The sequence below is a fragment of the Gasterosteus aculeatus genome, chromosome 6 (assembly GCF_964276395.1).
Source record: "Gasterosteus aculeatus chromosome 6, fGasAcu3.hap1.1, whole genome shotgun sequence".
NCBI classification, from domain to species: Eukaryota; Metazoa; Chordata; class Actinopteri; order Perciformes; family Gasterosteidae; genus Gasterosteus; species Gasterosteus aculeatus.
The window spans coordinates 2775766-2799139 of record NC_135693.1 but is presented as its reverse complement, the minus strand read 5'-3'; the positions used below and the strand labels follow the sequence as shown (position 1 = coordinate 2799139).

Sequence of the window (23374 nt, the reverse complement as noted above, 5' to 3'; positions counted from 1 at the left end):
ACATTGTCAGTAATTGAAATACACAATGCACTTGATCATTTTGGCAATTTTGTTAATTAATTTCCTGATCAGATGGTTTATTATTTTGTATTTGCTCCGTATGGTCAGTTCTGACTTCTCTGAGAATTTGCACTAAAAAATGCCTGAACTGCATTATGTTTCATGTGTCTTAATAGGGGATCAAATAAAAAATGTTTGTATTAAATAATTGTTTTAGAAGTATTTGATCAAAATGAGTACTAATTCAATATAATCCTCTTGCATGGTTGTTCTTAGATTGAGATATGTCTACACATATGTGTTGGATGTACTGCACACCAATAAATTGAGTTCATCCAATGACTTTTTGAGTTTAGATTGAGTTCAACGAACAACATTTTTTTATATTTGGTTCATTTTAGATGAATTTGATCAAAATGAATCCGGAATCAGGAAACATTTATTGCCAAAAGATGTCATATATACAAGGAATTTGACTTGGCGGTAATACACTATAATAGAATAAAGATAAAGTTAAAAATTAAAAATATTTAAAAAGTTAAAAAATATAAAAAAATAAAGTGCACCAGCGAACAAGTGACAAAGTGACGAGTGACGACTAAGTGACGAGTGACGACAAAGTGACGGGTGAAAAATGACAGTAAAGTGACGTGTGCAGTATGAAAGAAAGTGACCGGTGGAATGTCTCCTGCCAGATGGAAGGGGCACAAACAGGTTTTGTCCGGGGTGAGGAGGGGTTGGCTACGATCTTTATAGCTAGCTTCAGAGACCTGGAAGCGAACAAGTCCTGCAGGGACGGCACATTGCAGCCAATCACCCTGCAGAGTGGGTGACACGCTGCCTGCCCTTGTCCTTGGCTGTGGCTGCAGCGTACCAGACGATGATGGAGGAGCAGTGGATGGACTCCATGATGGCCGTGTACAAGTGGACCATCATCGTCTTTGGCAGGTTGAATTTCTTCAGCTGCCTCAGGACGAACAACCTCTGTTGAGCCTTCTTGGTGACTGGAGGTGCAGCTGTTGATGTACAGGGAGACGAGCAGAGGGGAAAGAACGCAGCTTTGGGGGGAACCGGTGCTGATGGTCCGAGAGGCTGAGACATGTTTCCCCTTCATTCGCTGCTTCCTGTCAGACAGAAAGTCTGTGATCCACTTGCAGGTGGAGTCGGGCATGTGTAGCTGAGAGAGTTTGTCCTGCAGCAGAGACGGGATGATGGTGTTGAAGGCAGAGCTGAAGTCCACAAACAGGATCCTGGCGTAGGTTCCTGGGGAGTCCAGAGGCTGGAGGATGTACCTCTGTACATCCTCCAGCATCCTCCAGGCGATGGGCCTGTAGTCATTGAGTCCTGTGATCCTGGGCTTCTTGGGAACAGGGATGATGGGGGAGGCCTTGAATCAGGCTGGTACGTGCATGTCTCCAGGGAGGTGTTGAAGATGTCAGTGAACACCGAGACAGCTGGTCAGCACAATGCTTCAGGGTGTGAGGGGAGACTGAGTCCGGGCCGGCTGCATTACGGGGTTTTGTCTTTTAAAGAGCTGTTTAACGTCTCTCTCCAGAATAGAGATGGTCGTTGCTGGTGGGGAAGGGGAAGGTGATATAGATGTAGAGGTGTGAGCCCCTGATGGGCTGGGGGAGGTTGGTGGAGCTGTGGCTGATGGGATCAGGACATTGTCTATCGAATCTGCAGTAGAACTCATTCAACTCGTCTGCCAGGCGAAGGTCATTCATGGAGTGGGGGGGTTTTGGCTTGTAGTTTGTGACGTGTTTGAGGCCTCTCCAAACCGAAGCAGAGTCACTTTCTGAGAACTGAGTTTCTGAGAGTACAGAGTAAAGTCGGACTAAATCAATATAATCCTATTTCATGAATATTCTTAGATTGAGTTATGTCTACACATATGTATTGGATGGAAATCCTGCACACAAATAAATTGAGTTCTTCCAATGACTTATTTTTTTGAGTATATTTTGTTTGGCCTCTGCTCCAAAAATAGCACACTCATGATGAAAAGTGTAATAACTGGAACTTCTTTTTTCCGATTTAACTTTTCCCTCTGTTAACGGCCTGGTATATGCAACTTCAAGTCTGACACCATGTCCCGCCAGCATATGAATAAGGGAATTCCATCCCTGACAATGACAATATACAGTCGACTGCCGTCTTGGTTGCCTCTATCACCCGGGAGGTAGAGGAGAGAGTCAAGGCTGCACTGGTGGACCATCCCGGTCCAAGCACCTCACTGCCTGTTCGTCACTCAGAACTTGTCATCTGGTATCCTCCATGTGGGCCCACAGCTCCAAACAGCCACTGTCCAACAAACATCCCACGATCCTAGCAGTGGTAGAGCAGTTCAGCTTTGCCCAAGCTCCCCTCGGCAAAGACACTGTGGAACTGGTACGGCTGCATATCTTCTGGCTCCATGGTTTCCCTTCTGATGTGGTCTCGTACCAGAGACCTCAGTTCATGTCCGTGCCAGCCTGTCATCAGAATTCCACACTCAATCTGACGGCCAGACTCAGCGCAATAACTAGGAGATGGAAACGTCTCTTAGGTGTCTGGTCATGGTCCCAGCAGCTCCTGTGGGTGGAGTACACCCACAACACCCTAACTAGCTCTGGCACTGGAATGTTCGGCCCTGAAGAAGGAAATTTACTGTCCCTTTGCACAGGTCTTGGTCCGCCGCTCCCGCTGTGCCTGGTCTGATGCTGCCACCCTGCACCAACCCTTCCTGTCCCTCTAGTAAGCTACTAGCCTTCTGATACTGTCTCCGTTTCAAAACGTTCCTAAACTCTGTGCTGTTTTAGGGCTTTGTGAAAACGTATGGTTTTCACACACACAAACTGTGACAAAAGGTGTGTTACTGATTGTCACAGTTTGTGTGTCTGTGTAAAAAAAACATTAAGTAAACACACATTTGATTGTGTCTATACTGCACTAATCTCTCCGTTTCACCTTCACATGTGGCCTTTCCTGTACTTCCCCTCACCTTCTCACCATCTTTTCCACTTGTTCTCCCTCCTCGGTGTGCCCTGAAGGCCCAGTTCAGCCTGTGGTCCTGCTTTTCCTCCAACTGTAATACATTAGGAGGATTAACATTCCTACAGTAAGCCGCTGCAGTGCAGACCCAACCTAACAAGCTTTTCTGTTCTTTTCCCCGGGCCCTACAGCCTGTGCTGGCTTGCACGTAATTTCCTGTTTGCCTTAGAACTCCCCATCATTGTACTAGTGGACCCCAATATACATGCCACGCAAAGAGATTCTACATATATTTGAGTCTGCACTGCAGGTAAATATACAAGTGGACACACCGCTTGGTTTCTATTCCTACATGTGAGAAAAGCAAACAACCAATCTTTTGCTTGAAGTTTAGGGGGATTTGAATATTTTTTCTTCCATACTGTTGTCATAACCATCATAGATACTGGTCTAATTCAATATTCACCTAATTGTCTTAAAAACAACATAAAATGACTCAAACCAACAATGCATTAGCCTCAACGTGCTGTGCATGTGTCTGTGTGTGTTTCTGTTTTTCTGCATTCCAGCAGGTAAGTTGACAAGTTCCTTAAGGTTTCTTTATTGGGGTTATTTTCCGAGGTGAAGGTCAAGTAATATACTGTCTGACTCCAAACACAGCAGGGAAATTAAGTTCTAGTATTGTAAATGTTACTCAAACGGTAGCAAAAAACATTAGTTGGGGATTATTTTTAATCTAAATCAGGTGATTCCCGACCTGGGCCCTGTTCCTCGTACGTGGTTCAACTAAGTCGATCAAATGTCCGATTATCCAGCTCAAATTACCGAGATGATTGACATCTGGCTATCTCGGTTCCTCAAAGGCGGATCGGCGATCAAATTATCTCGTTAGTTTGAACCAGATGTCAATCATCAGGATAATCACACGTGCGCGTCTTACGTTCGAAGTGTCGATCACCAAAACCAGGATTTTTTAACAGTATAACAGCAAATAAACTTAAAGGAAGAGCGTCTATTTTCTCCGCAGACGAGCAGGAGATGATCATGAACACATATGATGAGACAATGTGTTAATATGAATCATTTCTGTCGGATGAATTTAACGTATTATACATATTTGACGTTGTTCAGTCTGTCCGTCTCAGGGAGGATCGTCTGTGTCTCTCTAAAGGTTTCTTCCCTTTATTCTCCACATCAAATACGTTTTCATTCTTTGGGGAGTTTTTCCTGTGTAGATGTGAGGGTTTCTGGACAGAGGATGTCACATGTGTACAGATTGTAAAGACCTTTGAGGATTATTTGCGATACAAAATAAAATTAAATGAATCATATAATCATGGCAAAAACTGACACCGCCCCCCTGAGGGTACAAGCCGGACAAAGTTTTGCAGACAAGTTAACGTTAAATGCGTGTTGGTAAAATGTATAGGCTCATTTAAGTGCCTTGTCACTCTAATCCATCAGATTATATTTAAGGAGGTTTAAGAATAATGACAACAATGATCTCAACTCTTTCAGAGAATGTAGATGAAAACAAGCCCAAAGAATCTAATTGATACGAATGAATAGAATCTATGTACTGTATCAGCTTATGTATCATATGTATGTGTAGATGACCATATAGAACTAGGAGTTTTAGAATTACAATAGAATATTAATAAAGCTGCTGTATGCAGAGCCATGAGAAAAGTGTGTCGCTCTGAAACGTCTTTTAAATGTTTTTGTTCCCTGGACACAAACCAGTGAAGCCATTAAAGAGGAGTTGCACAGGATGCACCTGAATAAACTATATATCAACACTCATCTTGTCACACTAAGGACACTGTTGTCAAACATTTAATATCCATAATATCCATAACTGAATAATTACCTTCAGCTCGTCATCACAGTCAGAGAGGTTTATTTTCCCTCCAGATATCATGTGAATCCTTACTTATGTAGACCATAAGCAGGGAGCCACTGTGGCATTGAAGGGTTTTATACATGTGAATATTATGATTGTTGTGATCTAAATCCAACCAGTTTGCAAAAAAAGAGAGCAGAAACTTTTCACACATACAAAGACTCCCACCAGCTGTAGCTGAAGCTCTTGTCTAAAAGCTCTCCCAGACACCTCTAATTGGAAGGTATTTATCCAGGAGCCCAGGAGAGCAGAGTGCATGCAGGGCTGTTTTCACATGGGATTAACCCAGGTCCAAATCCCAACACACTTCACAGAAAAGACCTCAACCCTCTCACTGCATCATCTGGCAAAAATTGACGCCCGTTGGCCCCCGCTGGTCTGTTTACTCAATCTAACCGTTCTGTGTTTCAGAGCTGCCAGTCTTCTGGACGATGATGCTAAAAAAGAAAATGACATGATAGCACATAAACTTTAGGACAGATATCCCAATACCACGAAGCAACCAGCATTTTGCATCACATCCCTTGTGGCGTTAGGTTCACAAACACAAACTGCATCATTTTGACCGTTTCTCTACAGAATCTGTTGCTCCAAGAATGGATTTCAATGTTCTAAATATAAACAGGACATTCTAAAACGTATTCCAAACATGGAAATCGCGGTTCTAAGAACCATGTAGAGACATGCAATTTGAAAGTGTAATATACACAATATCACACTCAAAACTGTAAGCAGTCTGGTGTGTCCTGACCAGAGCCCCATCCCCGGAGTAACATACACTGATCATTGGCTGCTCAGAGAACATGCTTTGAACACTACGAAAGGGCTTAATGTAACACTTTACGGTCATGCACTGAACACAGCTTTTGCACATTTTGTGCTATTTGTAGTCGAGAAAGAGAAGTGAAGATCAAACATAATGGTTAATACTTGATAAAACAGAATTCAGCCATACAGTCAGTGCTCCTAAGTGGCGACAACATGAAATTACCAACTACGTTGGGTAGTCACGACCAATTGAAAAAAAGACAAAGATGAAGACATCGGTGACAGGGATCTGATTTCAAGTGAAGTGTAACAGGGTTCACTAATGATACTGATGTATACTGCTACTCTTTAACGCCATCTATTGGACACACAGTTGACAAAGGGACAAATAGAACATTCAGGGGAACCCTTTTATGAAATCCCCATATTTACCATTCATAGGCAGCATCCACCATGTCAAGGATGGTTTTAACACACTGTAATTCGCAATTGTTTGTATAAGTGTCCATTAAAAATGATAGATGTATCTGTGAAAATCCACATTAATAATGATTTAGTAAAACAGTTAAAATACAATATATAAAACGTTAATTTATGGAAGAGGTTGATGACTATTGGATATTCTACATCACTAAACCCAAAGGATGCACATATTTAGTTATAACTACTTGATGGTTTGTTATAAACAACAAACTAGATGGGGGGGACTGACCCAGTTTATTGGATCTTAGGAGGACAGTCTACCTATTGCTTTGTGGACCAACACTGATCATAAAGTAATGAGTCTTTCTATTTATATTTCCTGCCATCATCTCATGGCACAGCAGTTTTAGAGGTGTGATAAAGAAATATTGAGTATATTTGATACGATGGCCTTTTAGTGGTATTTATTGTTTTTTTCCTTAATAGTTATATTTTTAGCATGTTAATGCCCTGCTTGTACTACAGTTTAAGTCACTAAAGTGTAAAAGCCAGATCAGTTTTTTTTATTTATTTGAATTTATTTTTTCGAACATGTATAAAAGGGAAAACAAATACAAATTATTAAAAAAAAAATAGAACAACAAAGAGCTAAGACACAACAGAAAAAAAACAGAGTGGGAAGAAGCATGACACTTATCAGTTCAATAATCTGTGGACTGCAATGAGGAGGAATGCAATTAGCTGTAGTATGGCTCAAAGACACTTCAGCAGCACTAACATGGCTTTCTTTCTCTTTTAAAGTTATAAATCTTTGAGCCAAAGAAGAAGTCATTGATCATGTCTCTCTACTAAAAATATGCATATCGTTGAGGAGCTTTTTCTAGTAAGTACAGAGTGTTCTCTGAGCGCTTTCCTCAAATCATGGTGAGTTGCTTTGGTAAACTAAGCTGTGTTGAACCCCACAAAAGATTGTGGAGCAGCTGCTGATACAGAATAGACCTGCGATTATGTAATTCTGCTGACTGATATCTACATGCAAAAGTGTTTTTCTCCAGATCGGAAGAAGATATGTGTATGAAGCACACATTGAACTGTGAGTGACCTCTTCTTTAACCTTCTCTTCTCACATGTCGGTTAATCTGTCAGCTGTGTGTTTCCCACTACGTGGCAAAGCAGTGTGCTTAAGTAGTGCTGCGTTTAGGTGCTTCACTACCTTTCTTGTCAGGCCACATGGTAAGTACACCGTTTCATCCCGTCCATGTCTTTGTTCCAAGATTTTACAACCAAACATTCTCATAACATCCACAGGTGGATTCTGCTCTGCTTCCTCACCGGCACTTCCTATGGTGAGTTCACTTTCATTTCTGGATTCACTTTCACAACGATGACAACCAAGCAAGCAACAGAGTGAAGGTGGTATGTCATTGTTCTTTACTTTGATTGACATCGTCTACAGCAGCGATTCCCAAAGTGTGGGCCGCGGCCCCCTGGTGGGCCGCGAAAGTACTGCAGGGGGGCCGCGAGAGGTCATTTACAATAAATAAATAAAGTTTTTTAATTTTCAATTTTTTTAAGTTTGAAATTAATATAAAAATATTTATGATGCGGCACATTAGTTATGTGAAACATTAGTTGATGAAGCATAAAACTATTTAAACGGACAGATTAATGAAACAATAAGGCTCTTGCTCGAAACGGCTGCTCTTGTCTGCCTGTCGTTCAACAAACGGGGCGCCCTCTTGTAGTATTAAAGTAAATATACCGCATTTTCCGCACTCCAAGGTGCACTTAAAATGCTTTAATTTTCTCAAAACGACAGTGCCTTATAATCCGAAGCGCCTTATATATATGGATCAATTGGTTAATCGGTTGATCCATACTGGTTGTACACGGCGCTCAAGGCACTCTGCCAAACATGCCAAAGCTCAGTCTACGACGGCGAGATGCTGAGCGGCGCTCAAGCACGTGAGATATGGAGCTTTTTTCAGGGCGCGTCGGAGAAACAAAGCTGTCATTCTCGCCGAGCACTTGCGATAAAAGAGCGAGAGACGGCGTCCTTTTCTTTACAGTAGCTGAAACATTTTAACGGGGATTATTTTTTTGTTTTTTTAGTTATTCCAAAAGCAGCCGAAGATTTAAGGCGTGGATGGCGAGGGGGCGGCGGGAGCGGACGCACCACACGATCGGACCCTGAAAGCACCGTCTCCACCTTACTGTCAAAAAGAACAACAGCGAGCACGTAGAAAACTCCTTCGAGCGCGAGCAGAGACTCTCCTCGCGTGTAACGAAGTACACCTTTCGCAAGCGAGCAAATACCTCGCGGAGACAGACTTTGGCTCGCGGATGTTTGATTTGGGTTAAATTCTTAAGGTCATTTAATCATTATGTTTTGATCAGAGTTGTGATTAAAGGTTTGGGTGGGTCGCGAAAGATTTTCAGATTTCAAAGTGGGCCGCAGCATTCTTGAGTTTGGGAACCGCTGGTCTACAGGTTTCCTCTCTTTCTCTTTAAGCTTTACTTGATCTGATAGAATCAAAAACTGTATATCCGCTTGTTTCAGCTCTTCTCAAAGAGATGCACTCTGGCCTTTTGGGGCCCTGTTGACACCAAGCTGACGATGGCGATGTGACGATGTGTTCGCTCTAAATACTTTAGTTTACCATAAACTCACACAGGACAAATTTGAAGTGGAACAATGAGAACTGTGTGGTTGTGGAGTGGAAGAAAAGTGTGAAGACTCAGTATGCCCCGGCTGCCAATAACGCAAGGCTGGTGACTGCCCAGGTGGCATTCATGCTCACATTCCTCATGGTAGATATATGGTATTATTAACTGTCCCGGGCATAATGTCTTTATTCCTACACATCAGCATCCCTTCTCAAGGGGAGGGAAATATCCTTGTGGTGGTCTGATTCCTTCTACAGCAATACTCCAGGCTGGATTTTACTGTTGATCAGTTTTCTATCTTCTTAATGGACACAGTGCAATAGAACTGATAACTATTCCATCTGACTCCAAGTAAAGGCTTTTAGGGTGCATGACGGATAAACAACTTGAAAATGTAAAATACTCGCCATATTTCTATGAATTTTACTGTGTAAGTCAAGAACAGAAGGAGTGGGATATCTTTGTCAAGTTTGACATAAGTCATCCTGTTTACTGTCTTGTTTGACCATGTTGTTGTTGTTTCATTACTATGTGAGGCCTTAACCCTATTTAAAAGGGGATAGAAACAAAAATAACAGTTTTAAAAAATATATTATGGTGCAATTAAATCACACAGAAGAAAACACCCCATGTGTGTAGAGGCCTAAAGACAGCGAATAAAACAATTTGCATAATTATTAGCAACTGTGCCTCAGGGAAGGCATGATCATTGCTCAATCAGCTAATTGGCAGTTTAATCCCTTCCTCCGCAAGTCCGCAAGACACTTAACCCCAAATAGCTCCTGACACCGTGGCTACGGTGTGTGAATATTAGCTACTGATGGGCAGGTGTCACTGTGAATAGTTCCTTCCATCAGTGTATGAATGGGTGTGAATGGATGAATGATATGTTACATGTTAGAGAGAGCGAGTGGAAGAAAGACTAGAAAAGAGATATAAAAGTACATTTACTATTTACAATGAAACTTAGTGAGTTGATTACTAAAATAAAAACAATGGCTAGGTATGAATATACAAATGAGGCCTTTTCTAGATATGTATTTATTTAATGCATTTCTGAAAAATAAATGTGGATGAAGAAAGTTTAAAAATTATTGTTTCAATGAGTGGAATCAGCTTTTATTGGTTTGCAGTTGTGCCCATAATATCGCATTTAAAAGATGTTATTGTCTCAAGTTCTGTCAGGAAGGTACGTAGGGGAAGGTAGGACTCAAACGCAGCGAAAACGGAGACAGGAAACAGAAACAGAAACAGGGACTTGGACTTGGACTTGGACTTGGACTTGGACTTGGACTTGGACTTGGACTTGGACTTGGACTTGGACTTGGACTTGGACTTGGACTTGGACTTGGACTTGGACTTCCGTACATTCAACAATGACGCGACGAGGGTGGCAAAAACGACACTGGGACCGGGAAAAAAACTCTCCATGAAAGTCCTTGAAAGGTTTTTCAAAACAAAAAGGGACTTTAATAGTCAAAATATTCAAAAGCAAAAAGGCCAAGGGGCAAAAACTGAGACAGGAAACATGGACAGGGACTTTCGTACATTCAACAATGACGTGACAAGGGACAAGAGACACACATGGCTTAAATACACTAGGGAGGTTCAGGTGATTGGACACAGGTGGAAACAATCATGACACAACAGACATATACATGTATTGTATATTTCAATTCCCCATCTGATTTTTTTAAAAATGTTGTATACTTTTTTGTTTATTGTCTTTATGAAATGCTGGTCTTATCTCAAAAAGTAATATCTATACAAATCTCTATACAAAACATTTCTGTCAGGATTGAGACAGACTCAGTCATGTTGACTACTTGGGTTTGCTTTTATTGTTTTGCAGTTGTGCCCATAATATCACATTTAAAAGATGTTATTGTCTCAAATTCAGTGAACATAACTTACTTTAACGTTTTACAAATGCATGAGATCATTCAACTAGTAGCTCATGTTAAAGGCAGCAGACACACAGCATTACAAAATGAGCAAACAGTTGAATCATCACCTCTCAAAAAAGTTCCTTAAAGTGAGAATTTATTGCAGGTTAAGTGAATTTTCATATGCTATTTTCATATGCTCCTCATACTATACCTTTAGTGGTCTCAGTCTAAAGAATTCATCCCAGGCACACTTCATATACGTAACGCAATCCTATCTCAACAATGCAGCCTACACTGCAGAGCCCCAAGTGGAATATTGGAGTTATCCCAATGGAAAAATTGTAAAGAAACCCCAGGCAGAGTTATTTGCGCTGGATCTCTCTTGGCAAATATGTTCTAATATGGATGACGAGAGCCTTCCTTTGACATGTGCCGCTAAGTAGCAAGCTCAAGTAGCAGCATTGGTGCCATGCCTGGGTCTGGATCTGAAGGGGGGTGTTGTTGGCACAGCTGAATCTGCTACTTTTGATCCTATAGATAAGAGGGGGGAGTGAGAGCCAAGGCTGCATAGCTGGAGGTCTTAGATAGTCTGGTGTTTGCCCTGTGGTGGGGGAGAAAACAACAGTCCTTCTCCCTGTCACACATTCTCATACTCTGACTCTAAGATTCCAATGTGATCTCATCCCTACTCTCTCCAGCAGAAGCATCCATGCTGACTTTTGTTAACTTTGGTGTATAATTTTAACGGAGAATGTTTGTGCATGGTTAACATATTAAAAAAAAGGTTAACGTGAAACTGTTACGGCTAGGTTTAAAAGACAAAATGACTTGGTTAGTGTTAAAAAAGCAAACAACTGGTGGTGTTGGTTCAACTAAGTTGGTGCATTACTTCCCTATATGGATGTACATGTACGTCAGTAGCAATAACTCAACTTTTGGTACCACATGGGACATGGAAGACAGTGTCTTGAGTGAAAGTCCCATGCATGTTTGACCCATACACATGTAATTGCATTCAAATTCAAAGAAGCAGGAAGGTAGAATTAAAAGCCTTTCAGCAAAAAAAACCCCAAATCATTCTCATCATACCAAGCTAAACCCGAAATTCAAGATTTAAATTTCCATTCACAATTTGTTACATATTCCTCACCACATTTCCCTGTTTTAATGCCTTGTCTTTTTCTCTTTTTCCCTGCAAACCATTTTGCCAGGTACCAAAAAGTTTGATGACTGCAATCACGTTCGAGCCTACGAATACTACAACGAGAGCATGGTTAAAAGTCTAGGCTTTGTGGGATTCCACTGCTCTGACTCGGAACGTTTTGCTGCAGTAAGTCTTTGGTACAGCTAGTGTTAAAATAGCTTGTTTTTTTGCAAGCTTTACTTATTAAGTATTTAAATATTCTATAGATGAAATATTTTCTGTGGTTGTTGCAGGTTCAAACATTTTTTTTTAATTGAATAGGATCAAACTACAGCCATATAATATGAATCCATGTCAAAAGTATAACAAAATCCATTCCTAATCAAATATGACTTTTATTTAGTACAGAAGTAACATCAACAAAAATACTAACTAACTAATCTTAGAATTGTATAATTGAAGCTAATTGCCGTAATCTAACACGCCTGTGTATCCCTGTAAATACCTCCCTAACCCTTTCCCGGCCCATTGACGCACTCCAAACCCCATCCACCCGTTTTTTGTTCCTTTCTCCCTCCTCTGTCACAGTTTGGGTTTATTTCCTGCTTTACTTTGTAGTTTCCTGCCTCTTGTCCCTGGGTTAACTTCACTTCCTTGTCCTGTCATCCCCTGTGATTGTCTGCAGTGTCTCTGATTGTTTCCACCTGTGTCCAATCACCTACACCTTCCCAGTGTATTTAAGCCATGTGTGTCTTTTGTCCTTTGTTGCGTCATTGAATGTTTTGCCTGTAAGTTCTTGGTCCCCGTCTGCGGTTTGCCCCTTGGCAGTTTGATTTCGTTAATGAAGTAGTTTTTGTGTTGGAAATCTACTTTTGGGTCCTGCCTCTGCATACCCTGTTGTGACGGCTTCATAGTTGCGTAGTGACTACATGCGGGCCTACTTTCAGAGCAATGTTACGTAACGTTTGTTGGTTACATTCTGTAACCAGCCAGACACAACAACACAAATAAAGCGCTTGATTGCTAGCTTCTGATCGGTTAGTTTATTTAAGAAATCCTGTCTCATTACTGACCGCTAACCATGTCATATCATAGTCCAAAAGAACAGGGTTACCTGAAATGGGATTGGCCAACACAGCCAACATGAAAGCTTCCAGTTCGGTTTCTGGTTTGTCAGTTCACTAGTTGAGAAACTGTGTCTGAAAGATCTCACCTCAAATAGAGATTCCCCTAACTGCAGCAATTCCACCTTTAATTATTGATTTCATTAGTTCATAGTTCAAATCAGTTAGTGTTGCAGCACAGAAATTACAGTTACAGTAACATGAAGAGTTATAAACTCGGATTTGCAGATAAAAATAGTGTTAAGAGGAACTTTAATGATCCAAGCAAAGCTTCTGGTGGTAACAGCCACAGACAAGGGATCAGGGAGGCATCTTATGGCCTCGATTCAGAAAGTGACTCAGAAGGAGAAGGGGGCCAAATCTCCACCAGCCCAGCATGTGTAGGGGACTGCCACCTGTTGCTGTATGACATTGATATGGCTGTGAACCATTTTGGGGGTTTTAGAAGTTGATTCAGCAAGATTGGATTTTTGTTGCAGCTGAAGGGGCACTGTAAATGAGCTTCCTTCATGTCTTCCAATTGGAGAGCTTGTATCTGCAGCTGTTGGTGTTACTTACAGTTTATCCCTTCTTTAAACACATGTCCTGATCAAAGGAGGCTGGGGGAGTGCCGAGCATGACCCCATATGACAGCACCTCCTTGTTGTTCACCTCGTAAACGCTCTATGGTGTTATTTCTGCAACCATAGCTGACAGTAACAAAAAAGCCTGTTCCCTCACTGTCACAACCAGCTACATTCTCCACTTTCATATTTATTAGGTGGCAATCTTCAACACAGTAAAAGGAGTGTAGGGGAACTTCTTTTTAATGTTGTCACTTTTCCTTCACTATTCCATGACACACCATCATTCTTCACACTTCACCATGTCCTTGTCCCCGCAGGGAAAGTGTTTCCCATGTGCAGACAACAAATGTCCTCTGATGGGCCATTATGCTGACAGGCACACTGTGATTGATGGCATTTCACAGAAGTACTTTCTTAACACGGGAAGTTCAACGCCCTTTGGCCGTAAGTACCCATCACTTCCCTTTAACCGTGAATACAGGTTGAAAGCACTTGCTGGTTGATTGATTTCTTCTGTGAGAAGCATTTTCAAATGAATAAAATGTCAAAATAGATGTCTATATAATATAATACAAAAGTATTTGTTCCCTCAAATAAAATTGAATGAAATTAAACTGGGATTTTATTTCAAAATAGAGCTGCGTTCAAAATAGATGTTTACAATCTGCCATAAAACAAATCGAAGAAATGTTGAAGCTCTTCTTGGAAAGCAAAAGCCCCTCTAATTCAGCTACAGATCTACAAAGAATCAGATAGCTAAGAGGTAGAATTTTGGTTTGTCAGTTACAACTACAAATCAGAGGCTGCGTTATTAAACAATGTGTAGGTACATTTAGTCGTATGATTTGTCCCGTTAATTAGGCTTGGTTCTGCTTGTTCTGCAATGCTTTCTTTCCACCAGAACTTGGAGAAGCCATCTATGGGGAAAAGAAAACAGCTGGGGCGGTCCAGGGTGTGCCCTTCCTGGGGCAAAAATGCTGCTGTAAAAGCACAATTTTGTTTAGCTCTGGCAAGATTCTTTTTTTTAATACACTGATCTGAATAATGGCAAATTTGGGGGCCCGTGGCTCAGTAGTAGATCCATCAATCAGAGTTGCCAGTTTCTTTTCTGGCCAGGCCATGCCAATGGGTCCTTGAATGTATGAATGAGTTTTTTTATGAATGTAAGAAACTGCCCCCATTATGTCCAGGAAGCTTCTCGTTCGTGGCACACAGTCTCCATAGTTCCATATTTATGACATTTTATGCGCTGAAATTAGGCCCTTGTGTAAACCACGTTTTACCAACCAGTGTAAAATGTTTTTGCAGAATTACATAACAGTAATCAATGTTGTCTCTCTTTGAACCGTGCCAATTATTAAAAAAATTCCAAAGAATTGGTATATTGTCACATGTCAATGTTGTTCCATACACATAAAGTAATCCAATTCACACAGTGAAACAACCTGCTTTTTAATTAAATACTGATGTCTGTTCGATGCTCTGAAGGTAGCAGGCAGACTCCAGGTGTCTTTTCCCTGTGTTCTTTGATAATCCCCACCAATGGAATATGATGCATGTATGAAGATGTTCTGACACGATGGGGAAATAAATAAAACACAGTGTAACTACTATTCTTTCCGTCTCTAGGTTACAGCTACAGAATGAAGGTAAACCTGGATGGTCCCAGCTGGTCTAACCCAGGCATCGTGTATGTGGCATTGGCTGGAGACACTGACTGCACAAAGGAGTACACGCTTCATGTGTAAAAACATTACAACACATTTCTGTTGTTGGGACCTTGAACAACTATACTGTCTCTTACCATGTGACTGTTGCCAAAATGATTTACGGAATGCCGTTTTTTACAGCTCAACCAGTGGAGCACCTTTCACTGAATGTTTTTGTTAGAAAAATTAATACTCGACACCGGTGTAGAATCATAAAAAACAAAACATTTAATGTTTGCAACAGGAGACAGAGTTGACACACATACAACTCATGCGCCAAGCCTACTCAAAGGTGTTCTTTTCCAGCCACAACATATATACTGGGATAAGGTATGATAAACAGGAAGGTTTTGTGGACGCACAATGATCTCATTGTACAAGGACCGTTATGTTCTTTATCCTGAGACATACATCTGATCATCATGAGATACGGACTGACCTTCTGGACACCGGACATACACGTCACACAGATTTCATATCCTGTGCGGTCATCTTATCTCAGCTGACATGTCACCCAACACTCCAACTTATTGTTCAAGTGATACAGACCTACTCCTGTTTTATCTAAACCCCCCTTCTAGACATGATATTATTTGCAGTTTGTCAACAGTTTTTCTTTGGCATGGCAAGAGCACAGGGGGTGGATATAACACATTTGATTATTTTACTTCGGTTAAAACACATTAATATATACTGAGTCAGAAGTGTTGTTGTTGTTATTTCACATCGAAGAAGCACTCGTGCCATAAAAACAAACTTGATGCACGGCTCAGGATCAACTCTTGGACCAGAACACTGACATTCAATTCAATTCAATTAATTTAATTTTGTATAGCTCAAAATTGCTAATTACAAATTTGCCTCAGAGGGCTTTACAGTCTGTACACATACGACATCCTCTGTCCCGAAACCCACCATCGGCACAGGAAAAACTCCCCAAAAAATGAAAAAACCCTTCCAAGAGGGAAAAAAAGAGAAGAAACCTTAGGGAGAACATCAGAGGAGGGATCCCACTCCCGGGATGGACAGACTACAATGGATGCCATGTGTACAGAATGAACAATGTATAATACATGCAATTCCTATGAAAGAAATGATTCAAGTATTTGTGAGTAGTAAGCCAGGCGCACAGCAGGACCACTGCAGGGGCAACCACAATCAGATGGAACCACCATCCACAGAAGCCTGTGGGGAGGGAGAGCACAAAGACTTCAGGAGAGGGTAATGTTGGTTTACGAGTACAGTAATATGATTAATATTTAAAATAATAATGATGATGATGTCAGCAGGGCCACGGCAGGTGTCAGGACCATGGGTCCAGAAGGAACTACAATCTACGGTGATCTGCTTCCTTACAAAAACAAAACAAAATGATATTTCATTTCATATTTCATTCACTATTTCATGGCTTGTGACACCTTAAATGAATGTATACATCAAAGAAATGAATCGAAAATGATTCAATAGTTTTTTTGCGTAATGCCAAGTGCAAAAGGGGTGACTGGGGGTGAGTGGAGAGCCGGTCGTCCTCCAATCAGAGGATTGAGAGTTCAACCTGTGTCGATGCGTCCTTGGGAAAGACACTTAAGCCCAACATTGCTCCTGTAACTGTGACTATGGTGTGTGAATGGTGTAAATGTTATGGCCAAGGTGGCACTGTGTGTGGTGGCTGCTGTCATCAGTGTGTGAATAGGTGAATGATGGCATGAAGTGTTGGAAGAGCATTCAGTGGTCGACAAGACTAGAAAAGAGATATACAAGTACAGGTTGTGAATACAAGTACAGGTTGTGAAAACAAGTACCATTTCCCAGTCATTTCAGAATACAATACAAAGCTATATTTATTTACCATTGTATGAGACTGTTACAGATTTAGGAATCAACCCTGGCTTCGACATTAGACCACAAATCCTTTTCTGCATCACTCCTTATTTCCTCTTGTGAATGTACAGTGCATCCGGAAAGTATTCACAGCGCTTCACTTTTTCCACATTTGTTATGTCACAGCCTTATTCCAAAATGGATTAAATTCATTATTTTCCTCAACATTCTACACACAACCCATAATGACAAAGTGAAAACTGTTTTTTGCAATTCTGTTAAAAATAAAGAACATAACTAGACACATAGCTTAAGGTGATTCATTAGATACAAAGGATCTTCATACTGTGTTTCAAAAAGTTACTCCTAACTTCTTTTCACATAGATGCTAAAAATGCGCTTGGTGGGTTGTATCAAAACGCAGAGGTCCCTCGCAGTCTTCTTCAGATACGTGCAGAGAGACAGAGGGGCACATCTTATCATGTTGCTGCTGATCAAACATTATAGAGAAATTATTACATTACATCACATGCCATTTAGCTGACGCGTTTATCCAAAGCGACGTACAATAATTTCAACCATAAGGATACAAACTCAAAAGCACAAGAAACAAGGGGAAATGGAGAGTAAGGCGGCAGGAAAAGTGACCCCATTCTGGGATGACCTATAGAGCCAGATGAAAGAGATACGTAGCATACATTAAATTATTTTATGTCTTTTCTAACTTGCCCACAAAAGCTGAGGACTGAAGACAATGCCCATGGGATATGTGGCAAGGAGCACCTGACTGACAGAGGGCTCCGATGCAATCGCTTACATCCCAGAAGTTCCACAACATTGCCTGCGCCTCGGTTATTCCTTTTTGCACTCATCACATTGAGGAAAAACAATACAAAATATGTAATATGTAAAGCCAACGTACGTTGTACACAGCTCTCCAAATTGTAGTGGAAACAAATGTCTTTAAAGCATGTTTATTGCTGCAGCATGTGGAATGGGTCTGTTTACAATGGTGCTGCCCAGATTGTCTCTTCACTAATGTGTTGTGACAGGGGGATCGTGACTCCTGGAAGGACCTATGAGATGCTGATAGACACCGAGGTGGACGTGGGGGATGTGACAGAGGTGACGTTTCAGTGGAACAACCCCACAATCTTCAACCCCATGAATCCCAAGTATGGGGCATCCATGGTGGAGCTGCAGAGTAAAATACAAGAAGATGTAAGTTAGATGTTTCTTTAATTACAGGTACAAACTGGGCGAGGAACTGTTCTCAGTATGATGCATCATTTATGGATTTTTTTCTTTTAATTGTTTTTGTTTCATCTGAGATGTTTTCCTTTTAAAATACAGTAACAAATTTATAAAGTCAGGATGATTATACTAAATGGTAATATAAGTCAACGGTAAACGTATTTTTCGGTCAAACTGTAAGAAAGCAGAGGTTTATAAAACAACAAAAATCCATAGCCCCAAAGATTTTAACCAAAAGTCATAAAATTCTATCTTCAGTCATATGAAGGGGCACAATGCTGAGAAAACGTACTTTTGACTAAAAATGTGATTTTTTTCTAAATTGGAGTCATAAGACATTCTAATGGCAGCAATTGATACGGTCCAGTGGTGTAGTGGTTAGCACTCTCGCCTCCCAGACAGATGCCTCGGGTTCAACTCCACCCAGTGGCCCCACTGTGTTAGGTGGTGTAGGCTAAGCCTGCATGGGGTTCACTCCATACTTGTAAAAGTAATGGAAAAAACTTTTTTTAAACTTCCAAGTCTGAAAAAAATGCCAAAATATTTTGCAAATGTCATGAAATTCTATCTTTAGTCATATGAAGGGGGACGACGGTGAGAAAACCTACTTTTGAATAAAAATCCGAATTTTTTCTAAATTGGAGTCATAAGACATTCTAACGACAGCAGTTGACACGGTACAGTGGTGTAGTGGTTAGCACTCTTGCCTCCCAGACAGATGCCTCGGGTTCAACTCCACCCAGTGGCCCCACTGTGTTAGGTGGTGTATGCTAAGCCTGCATGGGTTTCACTCCATACTTGTAAAAGTAATGGAAAAAACTTTTTTTAAACTTCCAAGTCTGAAAAAAATGCCAAAATATTTTGCAAATGTCATGAAATTCTATCTTTAGTCATATGAAGGGGGACGACGGTGAGAAAACCTACTTTTGAATAAAAATCCGAATTTTTTCTAAATTGGAGTCATACGACATTCCGATGGCAGCAGTTGACACGGTACAGTGGTGTAGTGGTTAGCACTCTCACCTCCCAGACAGATGCCTCGGGTTCAACTCCACCCAGTGGCGCCTCTGTGTTAGGTGGTGTAGGCTTAGCCTCCATGGGGTTCACTCCATACTTGTAAAAGTAATGGAAAAAACTTTTTTTAAACTTCCAAGTCTGAAAAAAATGCCAAAATGTTTTGCAAATGTCATGAAATTCTATCTTTAGTCATATGAAGGGGGACGACGGTGAGAAAACCTACTTTTGAATAAAAATCCGAATTTTTTCTAAATTGGAATCATAAGACATTCTAACGACAGCAGTTGACACGGTACAGTGGTGTAGTGGTTAGCACTCTCACCTCCCAGACAGATGCCTCGGGTTCAACTCCACCCAGTGGCGCCTCTGTGTTAGGTGGTGTAGGCTTAGCCTGCATGGGGTTCAGTACATACTTCTAAAAGTAATGGAAAAAAAGTTTTTTTAATCTTCAGAGTCTGAAAAGAATCCCCAAATATTTTGAAAAAAGTCATGAAATTCTATCTTTAGTCATATGAAGGGGCACAATGCTGAGAAAACGTACTTTTGACTAAAAATGTGATTTTTTTCTAAATTGGAGTCATAAGACATTCTAATCGCAGCAATTGATACGATCCAGTGGTGTAGTGGTTAGCACTCTCGCCTCCCAGACAGATGCCTCGGGTTCAACTCCACCCAGTGGCGCCTCTGTGTTAGGTGGTGTAGGCTTAGCCTGCATGGGGTTCACTCCATACTTGTAAAAGTAATGGAAAAAACTTTTTTTAAACTTCCAAGTCTGAAAAAAATGCCAAAATATTTTGCAAATGTCATGAAATTCTATCTTTAGTCATACGAAGGGGGACGACGGTGAGAAAACCTACTTTTGAATAAAAATCCGAATTTTTTCTAAATTGGAGTCATAAGACATTCTAACGGCAGCAGTTGACACGGTACAGTGGTGTAGTGGTTAGCACTCTCACCTCCCAGACAGATGCCTCGGGTTCAACTCCACCCAGTGGCGCCTCTGTGTTAGGTGGTGTAGGCTTAGCCTGCATGGGGTTCACTCCATACTTGTAAAAGTAATGGAAAAAACTTTTTTTAAACTTCCAAGTCTGAAAAAAATGCCAAAATATTTTGAAAAAAGTCATGAAATTCTATCTTTAGTGATATGAAGGGGCACAATGCTGAGAAAACGTACTTTTGACTAAAAATTTGATTTTTTTCTAAATTGGAGTCATAAGACATTCTAATGGCAGCAATTGATACGGTCCAGTGGTGTAGTGGTTAGCACTCTCGCCTCCCAGACAGATGCCTCGGGTTCAACTCCACCCAGTGGCGCCTCTGTGTTAGGTGGTGTAGGCTTAGCCTGCATGGGGTTCACTCCATACTTGTAAAAGTAATGGAAAAAACTTTTTTTAAACTTCCAAGTCTGAAAAAAATGCCAAAATATTTTGCAAATGTCATGAAATTCTATCTTTAGTCATATGAAGGGGGACGACAGTGAGAAAACCTACTTTTGACTAAAAATGTGAATTTTTTCTAAATTGGAGTCATAAGACCTTCTAACGGCAGCAGTTGACACGGTACAGTGGTGTAGTGGTTATCACTCTCGCCCCCCAGACAGATGCCTCGGTTTCAACTCCACCCAGTGGCACCACTATGTTAGGTGGTGTAGGCTAAGCCTGCATGGGGTTCACTCCATACTTGTAAAAGTAATGGAAAAAACTTTTTTTAAACTTCCAAGTCTGAAAAAAATGCCAAAATATTTTGCAAATGTCATGAAATTCTATCTTTAGTCATATGAAGGGGGACGACGGTGAGAAAACCTACTTTTGAATAAAAATCCGAATTTTTTCTAAATTGGAGTCATACGACATTCCGATGGCAGCAGTTGACACGGTACAGTGGTGTAGTGGTTAGCACTCTCGCCTCCCAGACAGATGCCTCGGGTTCAACTCCACCCAGTGGCGCCTCTGTGTTAGGTGGTGTAGGCTTAGCCTGCATGGGGTTCACTCCATACTTGTAAAAGTAATGGAAAAAACTTTTTTAAAACTTCCAAGTCTGAAAAAAATGCCAAAATATTTTGCAAATGTCATGAAATTCTATCTTTAGTCATATGAAGGGGGACGACGGTGAGAAAACCTACTTTTGAATAAAAATCCGAATTTTTTCTAAATTGGAGTCATAAGACCTTCTAATGGCAGCAGTTAACACGGTACAGTGGTGTAGTGGTTAGCACTCTCGCCTCCTAGACAGATGCCTCGGGTTCAACTCCACCCAGTGGCCCCACTGTGTTAGGTGGTGTAGGCTAAGCCTGCATGGGGTTCACTCCATACTTGTAAAAGTAATGGAAAAAACTTTTTTTAAACTTCCAAGTCTGAAAAAAATGCCAAAATATTTTGCAAATGTCATGAAATTCTATCTTTAGTCATACGAAGGGGGACGACGGTGAGAAAACCTACTTTTGAATAAAAATCCGAATTTTTTCTAAATTGGAGTCATAAGACATTCTAACGGCAGCAGTTGACACGGTACAGTGGTGTAGTGGTTAGCACTCTCGACTCCCAGACAGATGCCTCGGGTTCAACTCCACCCAGTGGCGCCTCTGTGTTAGGTGGTGTAGGCTTAGCCTGCATGGGGTTCACTCCATACTTGTAAAAGTAATGGAAAAAACTTTTTTTAAACTTCCAAGTCTGAAAAAAATGCCAAAATATTTTGCAAATGTCATGAAATTCTATCTTTAGTCATATGAAGGGGGACGACAGTGAGAAAACCTACTTTTGACTAAAAATGTGAATTTTTTCTAAATTGGAGTCATAAGACCTTCTAACGGCAGGAGTTGACACGGTACAGTGGTGTAGTGGTTATCACTCTCGCCCCCCAGACAGATGCCTCGGTTTCAACTCCACCCAGTGGCACCACTATGTTAGGTGGTGTAGGCTAAGCCTGCATGGGGTTCACTCCATACTTGTAAAAGTAATGGAAAAAACTTTTTTTAAACTTCCAAGTCTGAAAAAAATGCCAAAATATTTTGCAAATGTCATGAAATTCTATCTTTAGTCATATGAAGGGGGACGACGGTGAGAAAACGTACTTTTGAATAAAAATCCGAATTTTTTCTAAATTGGAGTCATACGACATTCCGATGGCAGCAGTTGACACGGTACAGTGGTGTAGTGGTTAGCACTCTCGCCTCCCAGACAGATGCCTCGGGTTCAACTCCACCCAGTGGCGCCTCTGTGTTAGGTGGTGTAGGCTTAGCCTGCATGGGGTTCACTCCATACTTGTAAAAGTAATGGAAAAAACTTTTTTTAAACTTCCAAGTCTGAAAAAAATGCCAAAATATTTTGCAAATGTCATGAAATTCTATCTTTAGTCATATGAAGGGGGACGACGGTGAGAAAACCTACTTTTGAATAAAAATCCGAATTTTTTCTAAATTGGAGTCATAAGACCTTCTAATGGCAGCAGTTGACACGGTACAGTGGTGTAGTGGTTAGCACTCTCGCCTCCTAGACAGATGCCTCGGGTTCAACTCCACCCAGTGGCCCCACTGTGTTAGGTGGTGTAGGCTAAGCCTGCATGGGGTTCACTCCATACTTGTAAAAGTAATGGAAAAAACTTTTTTTAAACTTCCAAGTCTGAAAAAAATGCCAAAATATTTTGCAAATGTCATGAAATTCTATCTTTAGTCATACGAAGGGGGACGACGGTGAGAAAACCTACTTTTGAATAAAAATCCGAATTTTTTCTAAATTGGAGTCATAAGACATTCTAACGGCAGCAGTTGACACGGTACAGTGGTGTAGTGGTTAGCACTCTCGACTCCCAGACAGATGCCTCGGGTTCAACTCCACCCAGTGGCGCCTCTGTGTTAGGTGGTGTAGGCTTAGCCTGCATGGGGTTCACTCCATACTTGTAAAAGTAATGGAAAAAACTTTTTTTAAACTTCCAAGTCTGAAAAAAATGCCAAAATGTTTTGCAAATGTCATGAAATTCTATCTTTAGTCATATGAAGGGGGACGACGGTGAGAAAACCTACTTTTGAATAAAAATCCGAATTTTTTCTAAATTGGAATCATAAGACATTCTAACGACAGCAGTTGACACGGTACAGTGGTGTAGTGGTTAGCACTCTTA

The 23374-nt window shown here is 41.0% G+C and overlaps 1 protein-coding gene across 1 annotated transcript; it reads left to right on the top strand.

Moving 5' to 3' along the window:
• Positions 1-2277: 2277 nt before the first annotated feature.
• Positions 2278-18217, top strand: LOC120820806 (pancreatic triacylglycerol lipase-like). The gene is made up of 10 exons (XM_078104867.1): positions 2278-2391; positions 2666-2736; positions 3543-3545; positions 8743-8878; positions 9911-9923; positions 9970-10098; positions 11835-11953; positions 13775-13901; positions 15087-15201; positions 18040-18217. The coding sequence occupies exons 1-10, from the start codon at positions 2278-2280 to the stop codon at positions 18215-18217; spliced, it is 1005 nt and encodes a 334-aa protein (XP_077960993.1).
• Positions 18218-23374: the final 5157 nt, after the last annotated feature.

Excerpts from the sequence above, each read along its gene's own strand:
- LOC120820806 (XM_078104867.1), top strand. The coding sequence starts at position 2,278 with ATGTGGGCCCACAGCTCCAAACAGCCACTGTCCAACAAACATCCCACG. Across the intron at positions 10,099-11,834 it reads GGACTTGGACTTGGACTTCC|GTACCAAAAAGTTTGATGAC; the intron begins GTACATTCAACA and ends CCATTTTGCCAG. Across the intron at positions 13,902-15,086 it reads AAGTTCAACGCCCTTTGGCC|GTTACAGCTACAGAATGAAG; the intron begins GTAAGTACCCAT and ends TTCCGTCTCTAG.